This window comes from Athene cunicularia, assembly GCF_003259725.1.
Source record: "Athene cunicularia isolate RWA chromosome 5 unlocalized genomic scaffold, athCun1 chr5_part2, whole genome shotgun sequence".
In the NCBI taxonomy this organism is placed as follows: Eukaryota; Metazoa; Chordata; class Aves; order Strigiformes; family Strigidae; genus Athene; species Athene cunicularia.
This window is the reverse complement of record NW_020799102.1, coordinates 11,207,291-11,232,078: the sequence shown is the minus strand read 5'-3', so window position 1 is coordinate 11,232,078 and position 24,788 is coordinate 11,207,291. Positions and strand designations below refer to the sequence as shown.

The window sequence follows — 24,788 nt, the reverse complement described above, 5'->3', positions numbered from 1 at the left end:
GCACAATTCCATCTATTAAAAACAGATATATTAATCATTACCCTGTAGTGAAGAATTTATAATGCTCTTACAAATATATGATCAGTAATTCCATGTGCTAAATATATTGCGCCAGCTCATTCTTAAGGTTTCTAAAATTAAAAACAAAAAAAACCAAAAAACCCCACACACACACACACAAAAAAAAAAAACCTTAGCTCCATATAGTTACTCCAGATGAATCAATTATCGTCTCAAATTTTTCCTTTTCCTGTGGAAGAGAGACTTTTTACGACAAAACACAACCACCACACTTCATTTCCCTTCTCCCCGTCTTAAAAATACCTGGAAATTTTACTTATCTGTCTTTTCTGCTAAAGTCACAGGTTCAGAAATGGACTCAATCCAAACATTACCACCTCAGATCAAGTCAGACAGGTAAATTTTCATTAAAAAAAACCTACAGGGTTTGCTGAAAATCAATACAATCTAATAAATGCAGCTGCAGCAGAGGTCTGTATCAGACCTTGTCAAGATTACAAGTCTCATTTTACTGCTTTATCCCTGGTTGCCAGAGGCAACACAGAGGCACAGATCTAAGAGGAAAAATAAATCTTTTATTTGCAAGCAAGACCAGATAAAGACTCACACCAAGTGAGCTTGAAGGGCGCATTTATTTGAAAAAGTTTAGCTGCCACCTTCTGTCTTTTTGCAATTGCAGCTAAACTGAGTGTGTGGGGAGGCAGCTATTCCCTCCCCAAGTAAGCCCTCCCTGGTTCCCCAGGGTGAAACCCTCACCCTGCTGCTGGGTGACCACACTGCGGGTGCTGCAAATCTGCTACGGTGAAGCATGTGCTGCAGAGAAACAAAGCCCAGAGTTAAACCCCAACACGTAGATGCAGTCGATAAATTTGGAGAGAGATGTTTTGCAGCAGGTAGAAGTCTGTAAAATGTCGAAGGTTGAAAACACCCCACACACACACACACACACACACTTTTCTCAGTGCAGAAAACCACAATAGCTGTTTCAGGTATTCCACCAAGAAGTGTAGCTTAGAGAAAGCCTTTAAGCAAGTTTTCAAATGCCTTAAGTTTTGGAAGACAAGATTTTAAAAGCTCCAGAAAAATCACTTTTCATTTTTCCCCTCAAAGACCCTCCCACAACGTGCACGTGCTCACTACTCCTGCAAAGTAAGCTGTGCTGAAATCACCAGGGATAAAATAAATAATAAATCTGAAGACAGTCACATGCCATACTGTAAAACATACACACTTTCCAGGTAATTCCTTCTTTTTCCCGGCACAGATACAGGGAGGGGAGGGGGAAGGTGAGTTTCTCCATCCATACCCAGAGGGGCAATTCCAGTTGTCCCAGCACAACGACTGAAGGTAGAAGCTGTCCCAGGCACAATGGCCAGGGCTCCTCTCTCGAACTGGCAGTGCCAGCAGCGACCTTCTCCCTCCCTACACCTTGTTGGGAGCTGGTCACTCCCAGCACAGGTCACTGAGGCCCTTTCTGCGTGGGGTCCCTCTGCACTCCGGGCAAAATGGACCCATCTGACTTTGCCAGAGACAAATGAGATGTTGCCTCTGTCAGCAGCCTGGTCACAGGGATAACCTCCAGGATTTTGAGGCAGTAGCCCTGCCACTAGAACAGCTTGCTCTGCTCTAGGTGGTACAGTACAGCAGAAGGGTGGTGAAAAGCAGCTAAAGAGGCTCAAGCCATCACGGGCAACTTCACATCTCAACAGAGAGGCAGGCACAAAGGAATTCTCCTGCTAATCAAAAAATATTACTAGTTCCCAATAAGCCCCTACTCTTGTCAGGGGAAGAAGTTTACATGAATACCCATTTAATTACAGACAAATTTTGTTTTCCTTTCACGTCCCCAAGCCGAACGTGGCCAGTATGCCTTTAAAAAGCCACCTTCAAATTAACACTGGCTCATCAAAAAGAAACATAAGCTTGGAACAGGAGTTCACTGATTCTGAGCAAATTCAAAGTAATTGACCCCATTTTGATGGGTGAAAAAATCAGTTTTTCTTCCTCACATCGCAGCATTTTTTAAGAGCAGCACCCTCTTCTAGCCCACTGACACTTTGTGTTATGTTAAACCACACTTTTACAGGCTCTACAAATGCATAGCCACTGTTTCTTGGATAATGTGATGTTAATTTGAGAAAAAAAGCATTACCCAAACTGACTTGGCAATTATTTTCTACAAAGTTATTGCGAGTTGCACACAAACACCTACCTACTTCTTGGCACTGTTTTACAAAATACAAATCTGTGTGAGCTGCAGCATCTCATACCTGGAGCATCCCCTCCATCCTTTTTTTTTTTTTTTCCTCTAGAAAGAGGGGAAATATTGACAGAAGCAAAGAGATCACTCTGATCCTATATAGAGAACAAATTGCAGGATAAATATGAAATAACTTCCTAAAATGACTCTTCTAGAGATGTCTTTTTTCAAATCAGATTGAAAAGAAAGCCCACTTAAAGGGAGGAAGTGAGGCAGGGAGAGTACAGAGAGCAGACCAGGCAGACTGAGTAGGCAGCACTGCTACGGTCTAGACCCCAACGTGCCAGCGAGGCAGCAGCTATGGGAAAATCCAGCAGCCCGGTCCCCTGGCCAGGGCACAGCACCACTCCATGCTACACTTGGAATGTGAGCAACTAGGCACCACTTCAAGTGAATCACTTGTGTCTACAGAGTTGATGCACATAGGGCCTGAAAGCAGGTGTCCCTGCTGTCACTGCCACCCAGGACTGGGTCCTCGGCTTGGCTCGCAGTAACGGGGCCAAGCTGCTGGGTGACCCCGTCCATGATCATGGAGCCGGGCAGTTGCTATGGAGTCTCTGGAGCTGCTCCATGAAAGCTCAGTCCTAGAAAGTGCCAGATGAAGCAGAAGTAATTAGCAGACCTGCACAAATAGGGGTTCCTAGTCAGCGAGGAGAGAAATACAACAGTAAAGGCCAGCTTGACCCAAAAGGGTATTGCAGACATATGGCTGAGCTACACAAATCACACCACTGTGAATTCTCTCCCCTTGTGCAGCGGCACGAGACAGCACTTGGTCAGAGAAGAGCTAGCGCTGCCTTTATCCAGCAACTACCATCACTCCAACAATCTACACAACTACTGCCTTGCTGCCAAACAGGTAGAAGCAGAAACCTGGCGCCAAGAAAAGAAATGTCAGACGCATCAGGTCTGTCTCTGACCAAGCAGGGGAGAGGGATGCACAGCATTTTCAGCTGTTAGCACGGCTTTACAAAGCAGCCTTTCAAAGGAGAGCAAGCATCACAAGAGATGCTGGACAGGCTGAAGTCCCATGAAGACATGCAGCAGGGACGTCAGAAAAGCTTTACAGTGCCACAGCAGAGGAAGGAGCATGTTTCCCCCTGCCACTGCAGCTGCCTTGATGCAGCGAGAGCAACTCTGTCCACATGAAATTTCACCTGTCCCACTTCTCACTGTGCTAAAGGGAAAGGGGACAAAATCAATTGTGGCTTGGATCCAGGCTTGCCTCATCACTGCTGCTCCTTACTTTCACAACTTTACATTATCATCTTCCTATTTTGACTTTGCTCGACAGCCCAGAAACATGGGTGCTCACACATTGTGGTTTCTATGGTTTTGCATACAAACATAAAACCGGGCCTAATTCTGAGTCAGGACTTGCCACCTCCTCTGGCTCTCCACTGCAGCAGGCTGGAAATTATGTAACAGCTTCACTTCTGGTTTTAAGACATCAAAGCTCTCATCGGGTTAAGTGAGGAAATACTGTCCACTCAACCACCCTGCACCTACCACGCAGACAGTCAACATCAGGCTGGAGAAACACCAACTCTGGGCATTTGATTTTCTGCATTTGCAGCCCCTGGGTGCTGCAAGAGCTTACAGAGCCCAGGAAGGGATAGGGTTTCTCTGCCTCGAAAGGAGACAGTTTGAAGTTAATATGCATAAACCGGGCAGTTCTGCTAAAGTGGTTAGCTGTGAAACAGCTAACATTTCCATTTTCCCCCATGAGTTTCAATATTAGCAAGCCCCCAGAGAGTGAAAAGAAACAGTTCATCTTTTCCAAAGGTTTTGTTTCAGGCTCTTTGCAGAATCAGGAAGATAATGCATCAATTTATCAACACTCAGTAGTTCTGTATTTCAAAAATTTTCTCCGCAACCAGGAGGGTCAGACAGCATGAAAGGAGCTTATCTGAAAAATCTTACAGCCGATACATCCTGTTCCTCCAAAGCCCAGCCTCTCACCTTTCCACAGCCATAGGATTCCTCCCTGTGGCAATTCAGCTGACCTCTAAGAACCAACCCAGCAGTAGAAGAGGGTGGTCCCTGCAGGGTTACTGAGCAGAGCAGTGGGTACAAAGGAGAAATCTATCGGATCAGTTCACAAGTAAAGTCAGTACTGGAAAACCTGGAGCATGAAGCATCACTTTTAAGGCAGATCTGCAGCAAATATGAGTTCCAACTATCTGGCATTTACACTCAGACTCCAATTCAAGGAGATGGCTTGTATCTGTAACAGGGTTGTTAAAGCAGCAGATTTATAAACACAAATCTCCTTCAGAAAGAAACATCCAAGTTCCCACCAAAACCCTTCCAGGAATTACATTTCTCTTTCAAATACAAAACAGACTCAGTAACTCTGGTATGACGACAGTTTGGTAGCAGAGAAAGACTGCCTAAACCCCATCCATTTCCTAAACATCCCTTTAGCAACGTCAGGAACTAAAACCTGGTATTTTGTTGGTGAAAAGGACTTGTGAGTAGTCAAGTTGATCACAAAGGTAGATTTGTCTCACTACTAAAGCTCTGCTCCATTTTAGTCTTAAATATTCAGTGGTTAGAAAAATTATGCATTGTGTGTGTATAATATATATATATATATATATATATATATATATATAAAGATCCAGAACTCTTAAAACAATGGAAAATATAATTTAAAAAATTATCTTAGTGCCTCCTGTTACAAGAGTGGCATAAGAAATGAAAAACATTTAAGTCAATTTATCATATCTAAATATTACATGACCCAGTTAGTTGCTCTAATTGCTGCTAAGATATTTCAAACTGCCTGGTTACACATGAGAGCAGATCCTTCAGGGTGCATTTCAAACTAAGAGAACAAGTAAACTTGGTTTTTGGGATAGCTTTTCAATGGGCTTTAACAGATGGAGGAGGAAGTCGCTGCCAAAAGATGCACTTTCACTCCACTCCCCGTCCTGGTGACCCACTCCCATCACCTCCCCCATGTCAGAGGTGATGAGCACAAGTCAAGAAGCAGTTGAGAACTTTAGTTTTTCTTTCAAGGTTATTCTTCAGTGAAATCAGCAGCCTGATTCATCTCTGCTCATTTTGGTGGCAGCAGTATTGCTGTAAATCAGCTGGCATCAGCAGCGAAACTGAACCCACAGAGAAATGAAATAATGTTGTCAGACCTTCTTTGGCACATGAATAGTCTTACCCCACTCCATGGCCTGAGGATTTTTGAGTAAAGACATTCAGGAGAGAGTGGTAACTTCTATCACTGCCACGTGCTGTCAGTCTAGAATCAGAAATAAGTCTGCATCTTAGCTCACAGCAGGGAAAAAAAGCTCATCTCCTACAACAGCCTTTATCTCACGGTTTGTCTCTTGGCTTGCCAGCACCAAGAGTTTTACTTCAGGCTACGTCTGATGGATGCCAAGTTATTCTTTTTAACACTGAGCAAAAAAAAAAATCCCAGAAATTAAATTTGAGTCCCAGTGGCTTCAGTGGGAGAACAACAGCTGCAGGCAAACTAGTACAGCTACGCTGAGGTATCTGCACACACGTGAACAGACAGACTGACAGAAAAGCAAACTCAGCCAAGGCCTTGCACTGCATCTCCCAAGGCAAAGGCCATGGCAGTAGTGCAGCACATTGTGACTGTGGCCCGTGGCTGAAGCAGTACAGCCCTGCCATTAGGGTGAAAGAGCTCGGCTTTTGCTCCTGCTTTTACACAAAACTGTGATGGCAATCAGATCCTTCTCTCAGGACAAGATCCGATGCCCTCAGCTTGCTAAAAGGAACACAACACAGCTACTCAGCCTCCAGCAGCGAGCAGGCTGTGTCTAAGCAGTGTCAGTCCTCAGCTCTACTAGGAGATCTAAAGAAGTGTCAGGTAACGCCACTAGCCCCAGGTTACTGTGGCCGGCTTGAGGTTTACAGTCTGGAGGAAAAGCACAACACATCCAGAGCCCAGCACTGGGAGCCACCCAATCCCCAGCAGTGGTCAGCTCCTCTTGCACACAAACATCATGCAGTCGTGCCTTCCCTGGCGCTGGAAACCCCCCAGGCCTCTTTCAGTACCCCCTGAATTTTCAAAGCCCAGATAACAGTCGTACGTCAGCACCTTGCATCCCTTGAGACCCTGCCCAGCTCCATGCTCTGCTCAGACTTACAGGTGCATGAATTTGCCTCCAGACTGCTTATTCCAGCCTCACACACCACTCCTAACCCTTCAGATTTCAATTTGCCATATATATTTAGCTGCAAACTTTCATTTGCCTGTTTTTAAATTCGCAGGAGCAGTAGCAGGTTTCTGCTTAAGCCAGGCACTTTATGCTATGAGCTCACAGCCTTTTCTCTGGACTGCCACCAGACCCTGCTCACTGTCTAGGAAATGTCCCACCTTTCAGCCAGCAGCCACCTCTTTCCAGGCAATGACTTGTACAGATAGAGTCTAAAGAAGTGAGACATAACTACCTCTGGGGCAGGAGGTTGCTTCGAACTTGACAACATAGCATGGGGGATTTTTTTTTTTAAGTCACGTAATCTAATACTGATAAGAAACAACACGTCTTCTCTTTCCCCTTTCTAAGCTGTTAGCACAGTATGCAGAAGTCTCCGCCGCTTTAGCAAGCACTGAAATTTTCTCTCTCTCTCACTCAAAGGGAAAAAAACCCTCTTGTTTTCAGCAGACCCCTCCTTTTTTTTAAATCAACACTACACCAAACAACTTACAACGCTGAAAGCCATCAGCGCTCTCTCAAAATCATCCAACGCACTTTCATGTGGTTATATTTGAACCTCTGTCTATCTGGACAGTATCAGCAAAAGGCAGTAACATTTATTCACATTTGTGATTGGTCAGGTCTTCCCTCATCTTCCATCCTTTGATTTTTCACAGGTTTCGTTTATATTTGTGGGACTAAAAGGCAGTACCAGGTTGATTTCCTGCTGATAGGGACTTCCTTCTCTGCCCGCCCCCAAAAACAGACAGCCTTTATCTTTCCTCTTCCCCTTTGCCGGCCCCTTTTGCAGAAAACCTACTCCTGAATTCTCTATACTAGAGAAATAGAGTGTAAACTACTATGAAAGGTATCACATCTTCTTTTAAGAGTTCAAGCGAATTCCTTCCTGACCTTGGCAGGCTACCAGCAGCCTTTTTTAAACGCAAAGGAAGATTATCCTTGATTTAGCACATACATCCATAAATATGATTACTCCCAAGGCCCACATTAAAGAAGTCCAGTACCTCCATCATCTTCTGTAGCAAAACAAAAGTGAAACCTGTAGGTTACGTGCATGTAAAAAGGGGTCTTAACTTTTTTATAAGCTAAAAAGCTAAAGCGAGCAAACCTCAAAAGAAAGCAAGCAAATCGTGTAATACCTGAAAGTAATCTGTGATGAAGGATCCAAGTTCACTCTTCAGCAGCCGCCTGCAGACAGAAGGAATGCAGCCATAAAGTAACAGCCATTGCTGGTCTTTTCCTACAGGTGTATTCACACTTTACTACCAGTCATACCAAAGATACGTGAGTATATGTGAACGTGTCATTTTGGCCACAGTTAGATTTCTTTGACATTTCGGTATATATTCTATGAAAACCCACAAAGACTATCCTCAAATTACGAAGGAATGAAACAGTTTCACTTAAGTCTTCTATTTATAAGCCACACACCTAGAACAAGCAAAAATAATTTACCCCCTGAATGCACAGAAAGTTGGGGAGACAATCGGATGTTATTTAGCTTGAAATTCATCATTTTATTCTGCTTTTTGTTTAAACAAAGATGCCTTTCATTTCACTGAAAACAGCATATCTCCTTAATGCTGTACTTCCTTTTCTCTTGGAAGTAGAAGGTGGGAGGATAAGGAGAAGAGCATTAAAGTAAACACACAAGCAGAAGCTGCGGCTTCAGCTTCCTCATGACTACTGCATTTAAAATTTAAAAAACTCACACCACCTTATTTTTGAAGAAAGAAATTCTAGAAATTTAACAAGAAAGTGTTTTAAACACATGCTGACAGAAGCCACTCTAAACAAGTACTTCTGATACTGTTGGTTTTTAAAGCAGGCTGTGATACAAGTTTGAAATTCTAATACACATTTATATTTCAAAACTCCAATATAAATTCAGCATTGTTTTACATCAGAAGAAGCATTAAAAAAATAATAATTCACAAAGTTCAGAGCATTTGCACTTTCAGCTTTCAGTGACTGTGAGCATAAATTCTTCTAGCAGTAAATTCTGCCTAAAATTTAAAAGGCACCTAATGCTTGCCACTGAAAAACACTGTATTTTTCTGATAGTCTAAAGTTTTGCTTTTCACCAATGTTAAGAGTGCTCAAAAATGGCATTTGAATCGGGGGCCATACAGTTCTCAGGCTGGGATCTTACTAATAAACTTCACCACTTTTTCCTAATATTTGCTGAAGGTCGATTTTGACCGTAACCTTCCCTCCTCCCCATGTACTTGCATGCCAATGTGTCTTTACTCTTTCTCTCTCAGAGTGGTTATATTCACCCCGTCAATCTCAAAGCACATTTCTATTCAAGATGGATAAACCAGGTGAGTCTTTGGGTACCCATTTACCAGAAGCTTTTCTACTGGCTTCAGCAGAATCCAGGGCCCTTTCCCTGACCGACAAGCCCATGGCAGGACTTTGCCTCATGCCGGTAAAACCAATACCGGAGGCTTGTACCTTAGAGACAACCTAAGGGAGTGGTCTCCTCCTAATCATGGCCACCTCCTGCTTCCTGAAATCCCATCTCCTGTTGGCACTTCTAACATTTCCTCTTGCTGTGAAAACTGACTTTCAGAGCAGTAAAAGAAAAAAGTGTCCACTAAGACGATATCAAATCACAGCAAGATAAAAACTTGGTGGCAGCAATCCAGAGCAAAATTATACCACCTGCTTGTCTCCTGGTCCTGTCGTTACTGTCCTATTTTCAAACTCTCCTGTGTTTCCCACTGTCAAATAACTAAGTGCTGTGCAGAATCTCTAAGTTTCTCAAAGCACTGTATTTGCTAACTGCCACCAAGGAGCTGATCGGAGAACTACAAACAAGGAAAACGCACCAGCTCAACCTATTGGCACACATGGGGTGGCTGTCTGACAGGTCTGGCTTTTTGCCCAGAGTCAAGCTAGAGATTCCGCTCCAGCACACAGAGCTAACAGGGTGTTGGGAGCTTCCCCGAGAGTCAGAGGTGCAAGGCTGCGGGTGTGCACACAAATATGTCCTTTGCTCCTCAGACTGACATTAATGAGCTACTTGAATGTTAAAGTGGCCTATTTAGAGAATGACATTTGGAGATGTAACCAATGCTCAGGGCACCTGCGGGGACATTAATCATGTATTTCAAGGTGAGTGCTTCCAAGTGCTGTCCAGGAGTGCCTGTACGTGAAAGAGAGCATGTCCCCTCCCACCACCAGCTCTGTGCTCAGAGCATACACAGTTCACAGCAAGTTTCCTGTCCTTCATCTGGCTCTTCACAGTCTCAATCCACTTCAGTGACAGACTGGAAGAGAAGATGGTCCAGCCACTGGGCTCTTCTGCCTGGCGAAGGAATGCCTGCTTGCACCGGGGAGGGAAAGCAGGCTGCGGCCACCACCATGGGCAACCACCTGGCAGTCAAGTCACAAAACCCAAAGCCAGTCCTCAAGCCCGCCAACAGGCTGCCAGTCAGGGTATTTCCAGAGTCTTACAACATTTGTTTTTCTTTTCACGTACAGAAATATTCATCCCATGGAGGATTAAGACTGCTCCAAGTACTTAAATCTAACTCTGGACTTCTGACCTGAGCACACTAAAATACCATTAAAGCATGAGACATTGCCCTCACTCAGCTCTCAAAAGGAACTGTATTAAACTTTCACCTTTGGGAACGGACCAAGTAGGATAGAGTCTCGTGCCCTGCATTTATTTGAAAGTATAGAAACGGGTTGTTTAGACTGCTGCTTAGCACACACTTAGCCCAAATTGCCATTTGAATCTTGGTGCTCAGGAATAATGCAGTAGGAATGGGGGGGGAGCATATAAAAGAAGAAGCAAGGACCTATATGACAGCATACATGATGAAGGAATATGGATGCAGTGGGAAAGAGAGGGAGGAGAAACTACATCAATGAGCTCAGACAACACCCTTCTTTGCAGCACTTGGAACCAAGGCAAGAAGTTGCTCTTTAGCTAATCTACAGTGCTATCTATTGCTAACCAAACTTTCCAAATAATCAGAATGAAACCACAGATAATAATGAAACCTGCTTAAAATAATAAAACAACTTTAAATAATCACTAGTATCAGTGTTAGAAAACGTTTGTCAGGCTTTTAGTTTTTTTATGTTTATGGTTTCCATTTTCAGGATTTGTTCTGCAATTATGATGTGAAGATTAAGCTTTTAAATGAAATGTCATGTTTTGCTTTCATTTTAAACGCTCCATGGTTCTGAGAAGCTTGGGTTTAGAAAACGTATGTCACTAGCATCACAAATGCCAGGATAAAAATGTGTAAAAAAAAAAAAAAAAACAAACAGCCAGAAGAGGTAAACTCCCTAGGAGGGAACAAAATCCTTGTAATCCAAGTCAATACACATCCCGTCCTTGTCAAAGGTACACAGCCACACAAGTCAGAGAAACATTATGCAAGCACCCCATGCCATTCACTCCACCTAACAGCAAAAAAGTTAGACTGAAACCCCAAAACTGTGCTTAAATTTGCTTTGATCCCTGCTCCTCCCACCAGTATGCTCTAACTGGGTTCTGTAGAGGAACAAAACCAAGCAAGCAGCGACAAAAATCCCTCTTCTTGCATTTCAGGAACTTACCTGATATTTTCATTGAGGGTGTAAAGCTCATTGTTCTGCAAGCCTCCCCCTTTGAACACATTTATCACTGCTGTTTGAACACTGCCAAAAAAGAAACAAGACAGTACAACATCCATAAATAACAGCCACGAGTATGATTTAACACAGAGTGTGGTGTGAGCTAGCTGCCAAAAGCTGAGTGGTTATCATGGGGTGGAGAGGTTAATTGCACTTAAATACTTCCACTCTTTCTCCCCTGGAAATCATCACTCTTATTTACCTACATCTCTCATGGGAGACAGGGCAGAACTGACCTCAAGCTGCGCCTAGAGCAAGCGAGGGAAAGTCGTTACAGGGAAACTGTTCACAAAGAACACGGTCACACCAGAGATATCTTTAACATGTCTGTTTAGGGGATCTCTGCTGTGTGCTGCAGGCTAGTTGATATGAGGAGACATTGATTTTTAGCAATACCTGCCAAGCATATCATCGGGCAGTGCTAGCAGGAACCACCCGATCTGCAGCACCTGGCAGGACCCTGTCTGTGCTGAAGAGATTCTGCAGCCAGCATCACCTCAGGCAGACCCAAACTTTAGCCCCATTAATGCTTATAAGATGCTGCTGGAAGATCTTCTAACTCCTACTTCTCTCACCAACACAGCAGAAGCCACAAAGCAACAGCAAGCAAGATGGTTTAGCAGGTCTAAATGCTCACCATGGCTAACAAGGATGTGTCAGGCATTCCCTTTTATGGGCCATTTACGGCACTTGCACACTTCATGGACCCCAGCTCACTATCCCGGCACAAAAATACGATGGTTTTGCTGGGATGCTTTTGTGCGACATCAGTAAGCTGAACTCAGCAAGTGAGAGGGGTCTGTGGAGCACAGAGCTGGTGCAAGGTGGCACACGGGCAGGTGGGAACACCCACTTTTGATAGCAGCAGACCAGATCAGGACAGCTCACTCTTCCCCTTACATATTGTTCTTCCAGTTGCCACTGTTGCACAACATCACTGCAGACAGGATTTGGCTGTCAATAGGAAATGCTGGTAGAAGCCACAAGCTTAGCAGTTCTCAGAGGAACCCGACTGTGGTAAAAGCTTCATAATACACAAATAAATGCCCGCTGTGCATTGAGAAACTGGCCTTTATTATAGTACTAGGAATGTGTTTTCTAGTACTTTTTCCTAGCACTTTTAAGTATCAAAATGGTACTTAAAAGATGCAACTGTTGACAAAGAACAATTCTGTTTTACTTCAAGACAGTACCTCTGAGCAATGTTGGCCAAAACCAAGGCTGAACACTACTAAGTCTAATTTTTTCACCTCAATAGAGGCTTTCAATGCTGGTAAAACTTGGGCATGCAAAAAATTCATGCGTGCTTATAACGAGACGAGCTTAGCCATGAATGGTCTGAAGCACAGAGATCAGCCTGTGTGGTAGGGCTGCGGCAGGTCTCAGCCCGGTGGGTGCTGCTCACCTGTTCCAGGCAGAGTTGGAGCTGAGCTGCAGAGCCTGCCGGGCGGCCTGGAACCGTGGCAGGTCACTGAGGACCGGCGAGCTCATGAAGCGAGGCCGTGGCCTTCTGAATGAACCCATCTTGTGGAACTGGAGAGCTACAGTGAACCCTCCAGTCATAGGGACAGGTGGAGTGGAGCAGGCTGTCAGAAAGTCTCTTCTCTTGAGGGTCTAAGCATCAATCTCAGCGATGTTAACAAGTCTTCACGCCTCAGGACTCAGCCTGCAGCAAAAGCAAAGAGTCAGCCTTGGACTAGCAGTTCCCTCTAGCATCAGGTTGTGACATGGACATGCACTGCAAGACAGTGAAGGAATTGAAGCAGTTGTGCAAAACAAAGAGAAAGGAAAAGAGCAAGACAGAGAAGGGAGGGGTGAAAATATCCTATCCTGTTAACAGAAAATTTGGGTAAATCTTCCGCAGTTCAACTGCAGCCCCCTCTCCTATCTTGTCCAACACAGACAGAAATTCAAGCAAGAACTCTCTTTCCACTTCAGCTAGAGGGGCAAGAATAGAGGTGCCTAAACTCTTCTGCCAGAGGCACTTTACAAATATATCTTTAAATACAGTAAGCAATTCAGTATAAAATAGTAGAAACTGGAGAAAGAGAAAGGAACAAATCATGAACAATGGAAGAAAAGATGAAGACAAACACAATGCTTTTTTTTTTTTTTTTGACAAGTGTTGTGCAAGAGAATAAACCCACTCATTATCAGTTCATTACAAAAATGATACAATAGGGAGCTTCTGCAAAAGAGGTCTGACAACCAGATATTTTGAGAGTAAGCAGGACTTCTATGTTTGTTTTGTTTTCTACAGAATAAGAAGTAATTGCTAGGCTGAACACAAAATATCCATACTTTCCACTCTGATCATCATCTCCATATAGATGAATATGTAGCACCAAGCAAACCACAGAATAAAAGTTAGCTTGGGTAAAAACCACAAAAAAACTTTGCCAAAGGTTCTGTACTTCAAAATCTTCCCACTTCAGATGAATACAAGGAGTAGATGTAGCTGGCAGTTTAAAGAATGGAAGTGTGGGAGAAAGAAGAGAGGAGGAAAAAAAACAACTCAACAAAAAAGTGTAACTGAACAGCAGATGAGAGGTGGAAAGCAAAATCTCTTCTCTTTTCCACTGCATCTTCAGCATGAGGTGAAAAGAGAGATGATCAGTCAAATAAATGTGCCAAATACTTCAGTCAAATAAATAGAAGCACAGCGCTTCTAATTTGAATAGTGCTCAGCTTCAGGAAACTCTTTTCACTCCCCAAACTATAATTAACCGGTTTACATGCAAGAGAAAAGCTTTCTTCCCACCCGGCCAGCCCCGTTTCACGCTGAGCTGATTTTGCTACCCCGCCTCTGCATGGCTTTGTCAAATTGGGATCAACTGCCCTGAAGCTCCCACCAGTCCCTGCTGTGCCACAGACACCGTGTGCCTGGCCATCGAAGAAGTTAGAGGAGAAAGAGGGAAAACCTCAGGTTTTAGGCACTGAAATGTGCAGTACTATCATTCTTGGTGCTATTCAAGAAATCAATACAGTTGTTATTCCCCCACAAGCTAAATACAGTTTGCACAGATCTTTGTGGAACTGAAATGTGGCTACAAGTGCAACTTTTTTTTGTCTTTAGACAACTCCTGACTGTCTTTAGAGATGACAAAGCCCAGACAGTCTTTCATGGCATCAGCTTGGTCTTGACTGTTGCTGCTGGAAAGGGCAGCAATCTGTTGATTCTGTGGCTGCTCTGTTCCAAATTACTAAATAAATAAATAAATAAATAAATCATAACTTCGAGAAATTAAGAATAAATGTAAGCTAGTACAACCAAATCAGCAAGATCTTCTGTGTGCATTTTGAAATAACATCGCCCACACGTTTTCAATCTGTCAGCAATTTCTCTATTGACAATTGTAACCACCTCAGAAATCATTAGAGGATAAAAGCTACAGCACCTTGGAGAGCCGAGGGCAGGTGTTTCTCACAACATACCAAAAGGTGTCCAGGAGGCAAAGCATAACAGATATTTTGGTTGCAAAACAAGTGCTTGTGCCAGTGTTTGTCATCTCCAAGTTCCAAAGCTGACAGCGTGAGGAGCTGAATGAGTGAGAGCTCACTTCTCCCAAAAGTGCAGTAAAATCTCTAGCTTAACAATTTTTACACAGGGAAAACAGCATACATTTTTCAGGGCAATGCAAGTGTTATTTTAGATCAGCTGTAGGCGTTTAACGGGGCTAGAAAGAAGTGGTCAAGATGCCTGTGACAGCCCAGAAGCCTCCTCCTATCACTATTCCAGGTGCCGTAAGCACAGATGAGTATCTTTCACCTGGCAATGAAATAATTTTATACAACTGCATTTATATTAAGTTGTGTGAGATTAAACTGCAAGGAGAAAGCTTAAATTCAGAAACGTAAATTGGGAAAACCACCTCCGTGCCTTAACATACATATATTTAAAGTTTGTGTAGGAAATTCTTTGGCCCATTCCGTACAAGTGGTAAAACACCACTGTCAGGAAGGTCCCTCCTCAGCCTGGGCTCAGGATTTATGAGACTGATTCCACAGCAGCAGAACCATGGCATTATACAGGGCCCCATGACAAATTTCCTGAACACTTCTTACCAAGGGAACGGGCTTGTTTCTGCTCACGGAAACATACATGTTGTTTTCCTTCATCTCTGCTCAAGTCACCCGGACAGATAATAACAAGCTCTTGTCTGGAAAGAGCAGATAAGACACCTCTGTTCCCCCTTCCTCCCCCAACCCCAGCCTGCAATCCTGTGTTACTGTCAAGGCAACCTTACTTTAGCCTCTTGTCAGGAATTTAAGACAAGACCTTCAGCTTTAGGACCAGATTCAGAGTCTTACTTGAATTTCTTCAGGATTCAAAGATATAAATCTCTCCTATCTTATCTAAACTGCTAACTGTTAACTAGCAGGCATAGCAAACTGTTACTCTGAAGGCAGGCTACCCATCAAATGGTACCCAAACATAGCTGATCCTCATGTTATCAGACCTGAAAACGCCAAAGTCTGTGAGAAGGACCATCCTCTCCCCATGCCCACAGACTATTTAAACTATTGAACTATTTAAACTATTGACACTATTTGCAGAGTTTCACCAAACACAAAGTAGCAGAGCATTTCCTAGAACACAGACTTTTGGCACAAGTAGTTTGCAGATCCTGTGCATGTGAAAGAACAGCAAAGGACCCAAACCCAACCAAACATTTCCATCAGACCAGATTTTCCTTTCACAGCAACTAGTTCCCACTGGAAATTTTCCCCAGAGCAAGGAAGCCTTGTAAATACTGTTTCATTTTCAGAGGAAAGTGGCATTAGCAGTTTGTTGGCCGTGGCCACTGTGTGCATTCTGCAGTGTGTAATGTTTTGGCTTTTTACTGAAGCTACCCTTGTGGCAAGAAAGGCATTAACATAGTTATAGGTTAGTAAGAAGCCCTCATGGTATTCAGGCTATTTTAGCTATTGGGAATGAAGAGTATTTAGCAAAATGCTGAGTACAGCAAGGAACAATTTTTCTCTTCAGTTTGCCATAAGAAGTCTCATAGAATCACGCAGAAATATTCAGAAACAGATACCGTCCTCCTAGAGGCCTTCTGTCCAAACTCCCTCACACCTACAGTCTCCTTCTCCTAAGATTAAAGGGTTTTAGAAGACTACAAAATAAAACCTACTTCTAATAATCATAGCCCTGTTATTTATCAAACGCAGAACTAGAAGAAACTTTACAGAGAAGCAATTATTTTTCCCCTTTTATGCAGAGTTCAGCATGCTCCAACCACCAAGCAACATTCTCACCGTTAATTACAAAAGGCATGAAGACCTGGAGACTAAAGTGCAGCAACTGCATAAGAGATACAGTCACACCAAGATAATCTCTCGCTGTCACATGCTCCAGCTGCCGGGGCAACGCTTTACAGGGCATCAGGGCATTTCAAACTGCTTGCCAGCTGATAGATCCTAAAACATTCCCCCCTCTCCTCATCTTGTTTAATGACCCTGCACATCTTTTTGGGGAAGAAGCTTGCCATAAGTCAGAGACATAGGTATTGCTTTTCCTTCCCTTTCAGCTGTCCTACCCCTGATCTTTTTTTTTCCCCTTCTTATCCTTGATTATCACATCAAAAGTCAGTGATCAAAATCCTCTAAATCTCTAACAAGGGAGATACCTCATCTGTGTAAAACCCAGGTCTTCAAGTGAGCAAACACTTCAAAGCTGGAAGTCAATGTTCCCAACTAGGGGAGCAAAGCAGGAGGATGAGTCAATCTGACAACAATGTAATTTCATCCACTTGTAATTCATCACATCTGAGTAAACAATTTTAGGATTAATCTAAATCTTTAAAGAGGAGAATCAAGCATGGAGACAAATCCTTTTCCAACACACACAGATACAGGCATTTATAAAAACATTACAGTCATCAAGCTAGGAATTTTTTATCGTTTGTTTTCAGTTAGCTATGAAAACCAACAGAGAAATCATTATAAAATGATTTCATGAAAAGACCTTTCCCTCCCCACAGACCATAATACATCTGACTGACTGGAGGAAAAGCAAGATCAGGCAATATACCTAGGTATCTCTCTCTACTAAAGAAAGAATAACCCAAAGAAAAAGTTGGCAGCAATTCTTCCAAATCATGAATCTCCATGAATTTGGGGCCAAACAAACAAAAAGCCCATGGTAACAGATTTAACAAAAGAACAGATCATTTTAAATTCCTCTGATGCCTTCTCTGCAAGTCTCAGAGCAACAGCCACTAATGGAAGTGATGAGGCAGCAAACACTACAACCACTTATGCTGCTTAGAGGAAAACTTGGACCAACACTGCTTCACACTAAATTCACACCAAAAAGCCACAAGTCAAAAAGTAACTTTAAACCAGATGACAAGGGAGGGAAAGGAAGAGTGGAGAAGTCACAGGACCCTCAATTCATCCAAACAAGCATTTCCCAAGTCTCCTGGAACAGAGCAACAGAGAATGAGGGGTTATCCAGATACAAGTGATGTTTTGCCATATAAGCAACTTTTTAGTGGTAAAAAACCAGACCCTTCATGAAGAAAGATATACACTTCCCATTTTCCTCTCCTTTATATGCTTTGTGCAATTGTGACGTTGATAACCTATGACCATAAGATATAGAACTGCAACTTGCACAAGAAATTTTTGTAATGATTTTGGGTGTGGAAGAAGTATAATCTTATGAAGAATCTCTTTCTGTACTAGGCCTACTGACCCATAATGAGCAGTTTCATCCTACCTCAGACACAAAAAATAGGCAGAGAACCATCTAGATTCATGTTAGCTGATTCTCCCTTCAACCCAGTAAATCCTTAACAAAGTAAGTGATTGGCATAATCCTTGATTCAAGTTCAATTGAAGAGATCTGAAAACACTATTTCTGACAAAAATCCCTCATTTATTGCTACACAGCCACACTGAGAAGTAGAAAAGCAGCACGCAACCTGTAACTTCAACTTTTAGGTCATCACAACAACACATGCACATACATGAACTCAGTTTATATTCCCACAAAACACTGACAGCATTTGCCACTTAAATTTACAACACATCCAGTTCCTCTTATAGCCCCTAATCGCTCAGTTTCTTAAAAATAAACAAGGTCTGCTTTTCAGAAGGACAGAAGATTATCAAATTGAGATTTATTCAATAACTAACAAAGGTCGATTGTGGTTAACATTGATCAGAAGCTGTGTCTTAGATGTATGTCAGAAGTTATCGAAAGCAAGAGTGGAGACAGTCTGGGGCCCAATCTTGGTCCTTCCCACACCCTCATCCTTTCATGCCTTCACACCTTTGGAAATTTGACTCATGAAAATTTTAGTGCTTAATCAGACTATCAGAAGCAATAGGAATCTAAATATTGGTCTTAATATGGCTTGCGTCAAGCCCTGAAATATCAAGGAAAATGTAAGAGAAAGCTCTTCTGGGCAGCCCCTCACACAACAGGGTATACCTTCGGGCGTGCTCATGTAGCACCAGGAGCACAGCCCGTGTTAAGAGACATTTGCAGCTCAGGAAGGTAAATGGAAGAGTGCAAGGACAGCCTTTGGGTCTGACAGTCTTGTCAGTAGGACTGACTTTAAGACTGCTTCTTAAGTCTTAAGACGTTGCAGACTTTAAGACAGCTTCTTCCATCCATATATTAATGCCACTTGTTTCTGCAATCCCACTGACAAAGCCAGCTCAGAAATTCTGCAAAGGGAAACTAGAGAAGCTACGTTCAGGATCCCAGGCCACGCAGGACCAAGGCAGGAAGGAGGACTGTGCTCCGCCAGCACCCCATTCGGCCCTGCCCCAGGCACTGTCCCACGGGGAACGGCAGGCAATGATGCCTCAAGCTCTCTGTGGTGGTTCCACGCCAGCTGGCAAGCGCAGGGCTCCAGCCAGCCCAAGTGTTACCTGCAGGCCCACTGCACACCTCCTGCCAGCCCCTGGCTGGCCCCAGAGTGTCTCTGTGTGGTCAGTGGGGTTGCCAGCCTGCCCGCCCCACAGCTCCCTCCAGCTCTACCACCCCACCCTGCACCACGGGAAAGCCCTGAGGTATCTCAGGCAGGGATGGGCCACTCAGTCCTTCAAAACGCTCCTTTCATCAGGAGCTGTTGGAGGATTACTAAGAAGAGTAAAAACAATTATCGTTTTGGAGCTGAGGAAATGAATTTGCAAAGCCAGTGAAGTGACTTATCTGGGTCTTCCACCTCCCAGGCCTTCACCAAACAAAAATATCCCTCTAAGCTCCTTTAATAACAATTTTCAAATTATTCCATGGAGTTGGAGAGGACAAGGATTCATGTGATCCACCTCTCCTTTCCAAAGCTGACTCAAAACCAAAAGGTGTCAATTTTTTATTATTATTCTTTTGCTGGGCACCACGAAGGCAGCAACTTGGTGCCCCATAGTCTGAAGGTGTTCTACTAGTCTCACCTACCCTTAATTAAACTTTTAAGATTCTACCTATTGAGATGAAGTATGTAAAGGAAGTAACATCAACAGAATACAGGAAAACAGGCCCCTCAATACAAAGCATTGACACTCTGGTATACACCCATACATCCAACAATTTTACTGCTACCCTCTGATGACCCAAAACAAGATCTCCCTTTCCCTATCTTCCTAGTACCACCCATCTCCACAAATCAGACCCCAGCATCCTTGCCTTCCTCCCCCCTCTTCTATATATTCCCTCTTCAAACTGGACCCACACGATGCCTTTATTCATAATACATCTGAAAACAAATTCACAAACAGATCTAACTTGGCTTCGATAGCAGAGCCACGTAACATCTGAAAAGAAACTCAGTGGTTTCCACTTAGTTATGCTTTGAGTTCCTGAGGTTAAAGCAAACCTGAAACTCAGAGTGAAACTCTGCTTAGAATGAGAGGGTATATGAGAAGAGGAGGGGGAAAAACCTTTGCCTATATCCCATCTCAGTCTGAGAGACTTCTCTGTAATTCAGAGTTCATTGCAACCCCTTTGGAGTTGACGGCCTCTTAGAAGTAAGACTGCTACTTCACATCTATATACATGATAGTACAATTCCTCATAAAAAAGTAAGAAATCAGTAATGGCACAGAGTGAGCCACTTAAATGTGAAGTAAAGATATCAGGTTATAGTAAAGAACATACAGAAAAATAAATGTTCTGTAATATAGGAGTAGCATCTAAGACAACAAAGTTATTTTGTTCTCTGCCCCAGGTCTTCTGTGTCATTTAAAAAACATTACTTAATTCACTTCACTCGCATCATTCAAAAATGGAGAAAATTGTTACAGCTATGAAGAGGCACCACATATTTGCAAAACACTCTGAAATGCTTGGGTGGAGGACAGAGGAGAACACCTCATTAGATTCACTCAGCTGTTCAGATGAAGCTAGAGACAAATTTGAATTAGATGCACTAGCAACTGATTTAATCTGGTTGAAACAAATTGTATTCCCCGTATAAGCAGCTACCACACCAAAAACCTAGCTGTGAAAGGCAAGAAGCAAAAACATAGTGGAGTTTCAAAATCATAAAACTGATGGACTGGATTGGACTGAAAAAAATACACTTACCTCTTTGGTTAAATAAGAACCCTATCCAATAGAAAGGAAGAAGGGATAAAAGGGAGAAAAGCAGAGAGAAATAATAATTTTCTGATTAACTGAAAGCCTTAAGGTTTTTTAGGCATTCCAAAAAAGTTGTATCCACAACAGCTGCAGTAACCATCCTCTCAAATTAAACTCAGTGCAGTGCTGTCCTAATCCACATCAGCCAGAACTGATTTTTCAAGCAGCAATCTTACCTGCATCCCTCTTTTGAGTTTTACCCACCAAGATGTAGCTTGCTTCAGACAGCAGTTAAAATCACCATTGCTTTGTCTCCAGTTCCACAGCAAGGCTTTACTCAAGCTGTTACATTCTAAAACCCATCACTGATTTGATAGCAAAGTTTAAACAATTATTTTAAAAATGCAATTAAAAAATTATTTTTAAAAATTTAATAGCTCTAAGGAGCTCAGTCCCCCAGTTCAGTGGCCCAGACCTACCTGTCTTAAACTCTGTTGACTAATGGAATGACTTTTAAATCTGCACAGCTATATGAGAACAAGCTATAGCATGAGGACAAGAAAAAACAGATGACATGCACATAAACAGTTATTTCCTTCCACCACTGGGAACAGCATTTAATACATGTACTTCTAAGTGCATCCCTACTGGGGCAAAATAGGCCAGGAATGTATTGCTGGAATGACAGAAGTACGAGCAAGCCATCAAAATTTTTGCTGTAGAAAAACATGTTTTCAAACCCAGAAACTAACTTAGCAGCTTCAGCCTGTTTCAAATAACTCCCAAGAAGCATCTGCTGCAAAATTCAGGAAATACACGTATTAGCTCATTCAAAACAAACTACAAAGTACATTGAACCGTCGGTAGAGATCACAGCAGTTTTGCTTAGCATACAGAGAAGCTGTTGGTTTGTATTTAAAAGGAATATAAGCCATAGATGCTCAACAAGTAAATTGTTCATATTCAGTAATTACATGAGCAGCAGAACTAAAACATCCCCGCTCTCCCGCATCACGCTCCCTTCCGAATTTCACACATGCAGGGGGTTAACCCCAATCAAGAGCTCTTCCTTCAGCATGGCCTCTAAAAACATTTTCACAAAGGTCAGAGAAATTTTATCCTCTTCGACCTTTCCTTCCTTGGTTACATGTGGTGAAATTCACAAACTAAGTCATAAAGTTCCAGGAGGGGAACAAACAAGGGAGAGCCAAAGGGATGCTTTCTTAAAGATGCCAGCCAGGCACAACAAGCATGGAATGGGGAGAGAACTCAGTTTCATAAGAAAAAAAAAAAAAAATCCTATCAGTCTAAATGTAATGACCTGTCTAATTTCCTAGGAATGTTAATCAGAAAGCATGCAGGATACGCTTCATCAAAATCAAACGTCAGCAACTGCAATTATTTGAGGAACTATCTCTGATGCAATTAGAATGATGACCATCTTCATGCTTTCTTGCATTTTATACTTATTCCCTTTTGTTTGTTTTTCACTTTCACATTCCTGTTGATGTTGTTATCAAAAACATAAGTATACCCCACATTTTTAACCCCGGGGCTACAAAACATGGCAGTTAAATAGGCTGCTTATATATCACAGCCCACCCTCAGCTGTGGGTTTCTGCTAAAATCCTCAACACAATCTTCCATCCTCTGAGTTACACTTAGCCCCATGTAGTAGGAACGGGTTGTTATGCCCTACTGAATAAGCACTGGAACCCAGGACATACTTAGTGCAAATTTATGGTTGAGTTCACATTAGCAGAAACAATGAGTACAAAAGACATAACGGGGAAAAAAACCCACAAATACTACAGGCGCCTAGAAAAGTCACATATGAAAACTGAACTCTGAAAATGACTCACAAAAAGCATACAATTCTAGTACTTATTTGCCTGCTACTTCTAAGCCCTTGATGATTCATTGAAGTCCCATTCCTCCAGTCTTTCAATAATAATAGAAGCTTATTTCTCAAATAAAAGGTTAAATATCTTGCTTATTCTGTGCCTTTGGTTGCTGGAAATTTAAGGAATTGAAATTCTTCCAGAAGGAACTGAGGAGTCAGTAAACACTACCTGTGTTCCAGATGAACTTTGAAAGTGAACGTTGGAAGTCTTATCACAGTCTCAGCTGACATCAGACAGCCCATAAACACTCTGCATAAAACTAATTACAAAGAATTTTATCTTGAAGGTTGAAGACAAATGTGAAACTGTCACCTTAACTCTGCTGTAAAACTGCCAAAAGGAAATATTACTCCTAAATTGACACAGAAAAAAGACTCCTATATGGGCTTGAGTGTGCTTGGACTTCCCTGCCTGCCCCTGGCACCGCCAACTGGCAGGCACCATCCAGGCAATGCACCCTCCCTGACTCGGCAGCTATCGCAATCAGAGACTCAGGACACCCCCATAAGAGACAACCACAGAATAACCCATCTTTGGAAAAGTTTCTTCCTAGCTTCACCAAAAAGCACCTGTCTTTTAACCCAAGTCCAAGAATTTTCCAGCCCCTGACATGTTATAGAAGACCAAGGTACTAAAATCTTAGCAAGAACACCATACATTGCCTATGGCCAACCTGTGTTGGCCACGCCACTGTACATCAGGAGCGTACATTGTATCAGATTACTGCGAAATTTTAATTTACTTGGGATGTGAAGTCAGCTTTTTCTTGTGTTTTGGAACACAAGAGATTCATATTTTATTTATTTAGTTCAGTACTTTGGTAGCACCTTCAAGTTCGTGGATCTCTTACATATTACAGCTAAAAGAAAAGGTGCAAACCTTCTGCAGGGATCTCTCAGCACTGTGCACCCTATGTGAAAGGTCAGTCAATCACAATGGTCTCTCTTGGCTGTAAGATATAAATAGCTTTAATAGCAGAAATTGAATCTAAATGGAAAAAAAAAAAAGAACACAAATGCTTTTACATCACAATTCTCTACCTACCTACATAGAAATGACATTGGATTTGGGTTGCTCCCGCAGAATACGTTCTCAAACCTAACCTCCTTCACAGGGCTGTGAAATAGCTGGCATACCTGACTGCACATATTTTCAGCTATAGGTCATTTTTAGTTGCCAATATGCTAACAAAGTTCTTCACAGGGGTCAGAGAATAGGATTTCACCCCTAGCGATGCGGTTTCCAAGTTTCAGCCCGGTGTCTTGTCTCACCTGATCTATCGATACCATTAGGGACCAGTGCAGAGTTTGGACTGTGGCAACTGTTTTAGAAGAGAACTACGTAGCCTACACATCAGCTTCTGTGCCCTGCGCGTGATGCCTCACCGAGAAGTAAGATCTACGGGTATACACATTAAACACACACGCACACACAGCAGCATATGCAAGATGCAAACAGCTCTTGCACACTGATCCAGGTACCAAGGAGTTCTGAGTAACTGAAACCTTTCACGCCACAGAACTGCAGCATTGCTTATAAATACGCTCAGCACTTGTTGCTGACAAACAACAAAAAAAAAATCCCTCTAGTTGAGACAGCCCAGTTACATGAACAAATCATCATATGACTGGAAAAGGCGGAAAAAAAAATAGTATTCTTTTCAGCACAGCCAGCCACGAACAGTGTTGACTGGGGTCACTGCTGACACGACGCGTGGCAGTGGTGGGTGTCCCGCGGGGAAGAAGGTTGCTGGGGACGGCTTTTGCAGTTGAAGGAACTTAAAAGTAGATGATGTCCACGAAAATGGAAAGCACTGTGAATTCTCCCAGGGCAGAGAGGCTCTGAGCGCTCGTCGGGGCAACTCGGGTGGCATCACCACAGGGGAGAGGCCCGAGGGAGGAGAGAAAGGGATGGAGCTACGCTTCGCTCCTTTAAGCAGGCAGCCGGCTACTCACAGCTCTCATCTCCTCTTGCCGCGGCTACGCGCTAATTCAATTTATCTACAGAAAAAGGGGAGAAAAATCACTCTCCCTTCACCCCCGTTTTCAGAATGATTGTGTCTCCTGGGGGGAACGGTTAGACCGAGGCATTCGGTCTGGAAATGACTCACTCGGCAGCGCTATGGAGCCGGAGGATCTATTTTTAATATTTTAAAGAGAAGAACTTACCCAGGTTTTATGCCCGCGCTTGGCTTCGGCGGCGCCGCCGGGCGCGGGGAG

At 42.9% G+C, this 24,788-nt stretch overlaps 1 protein-coding gene across 1 annotated transcript in view; it reads right to left on the bottom strand.

Moving 5' to 3' along the window:
- PRR5L (proline rich 5 like) overlaps positions 1 to 24,788 on the bottom strand; it is a 43,041-nt gene extending 18,253 nt beyond the window's left edge. The window contains exons 1-4 of the mRNA XM_026850623.1: positions 24,738 to 24,788; positions 12,533 to 12,793; positions 11,071 to 11,151; positions 7,629 to 7,677 (exon numbers count right to left, since the gene is read on the bottom strand). Coding sequence (XP_026706424.1) covers positions 7,629 to 7,677; positions 11,071 to 11,151; positions 12,533 to 12,690 — 288 coding nt within the window. The 5' untranslated portion in view covers positions 12,691 to 12,793; positions 24,738 to 24,788. The remainder of the gene's footprint in view (positions 1 to 7,628; positions 7,678 to 11,070; positions 11,152 to 12,532; positions 12,794 to 24,737) is intronic.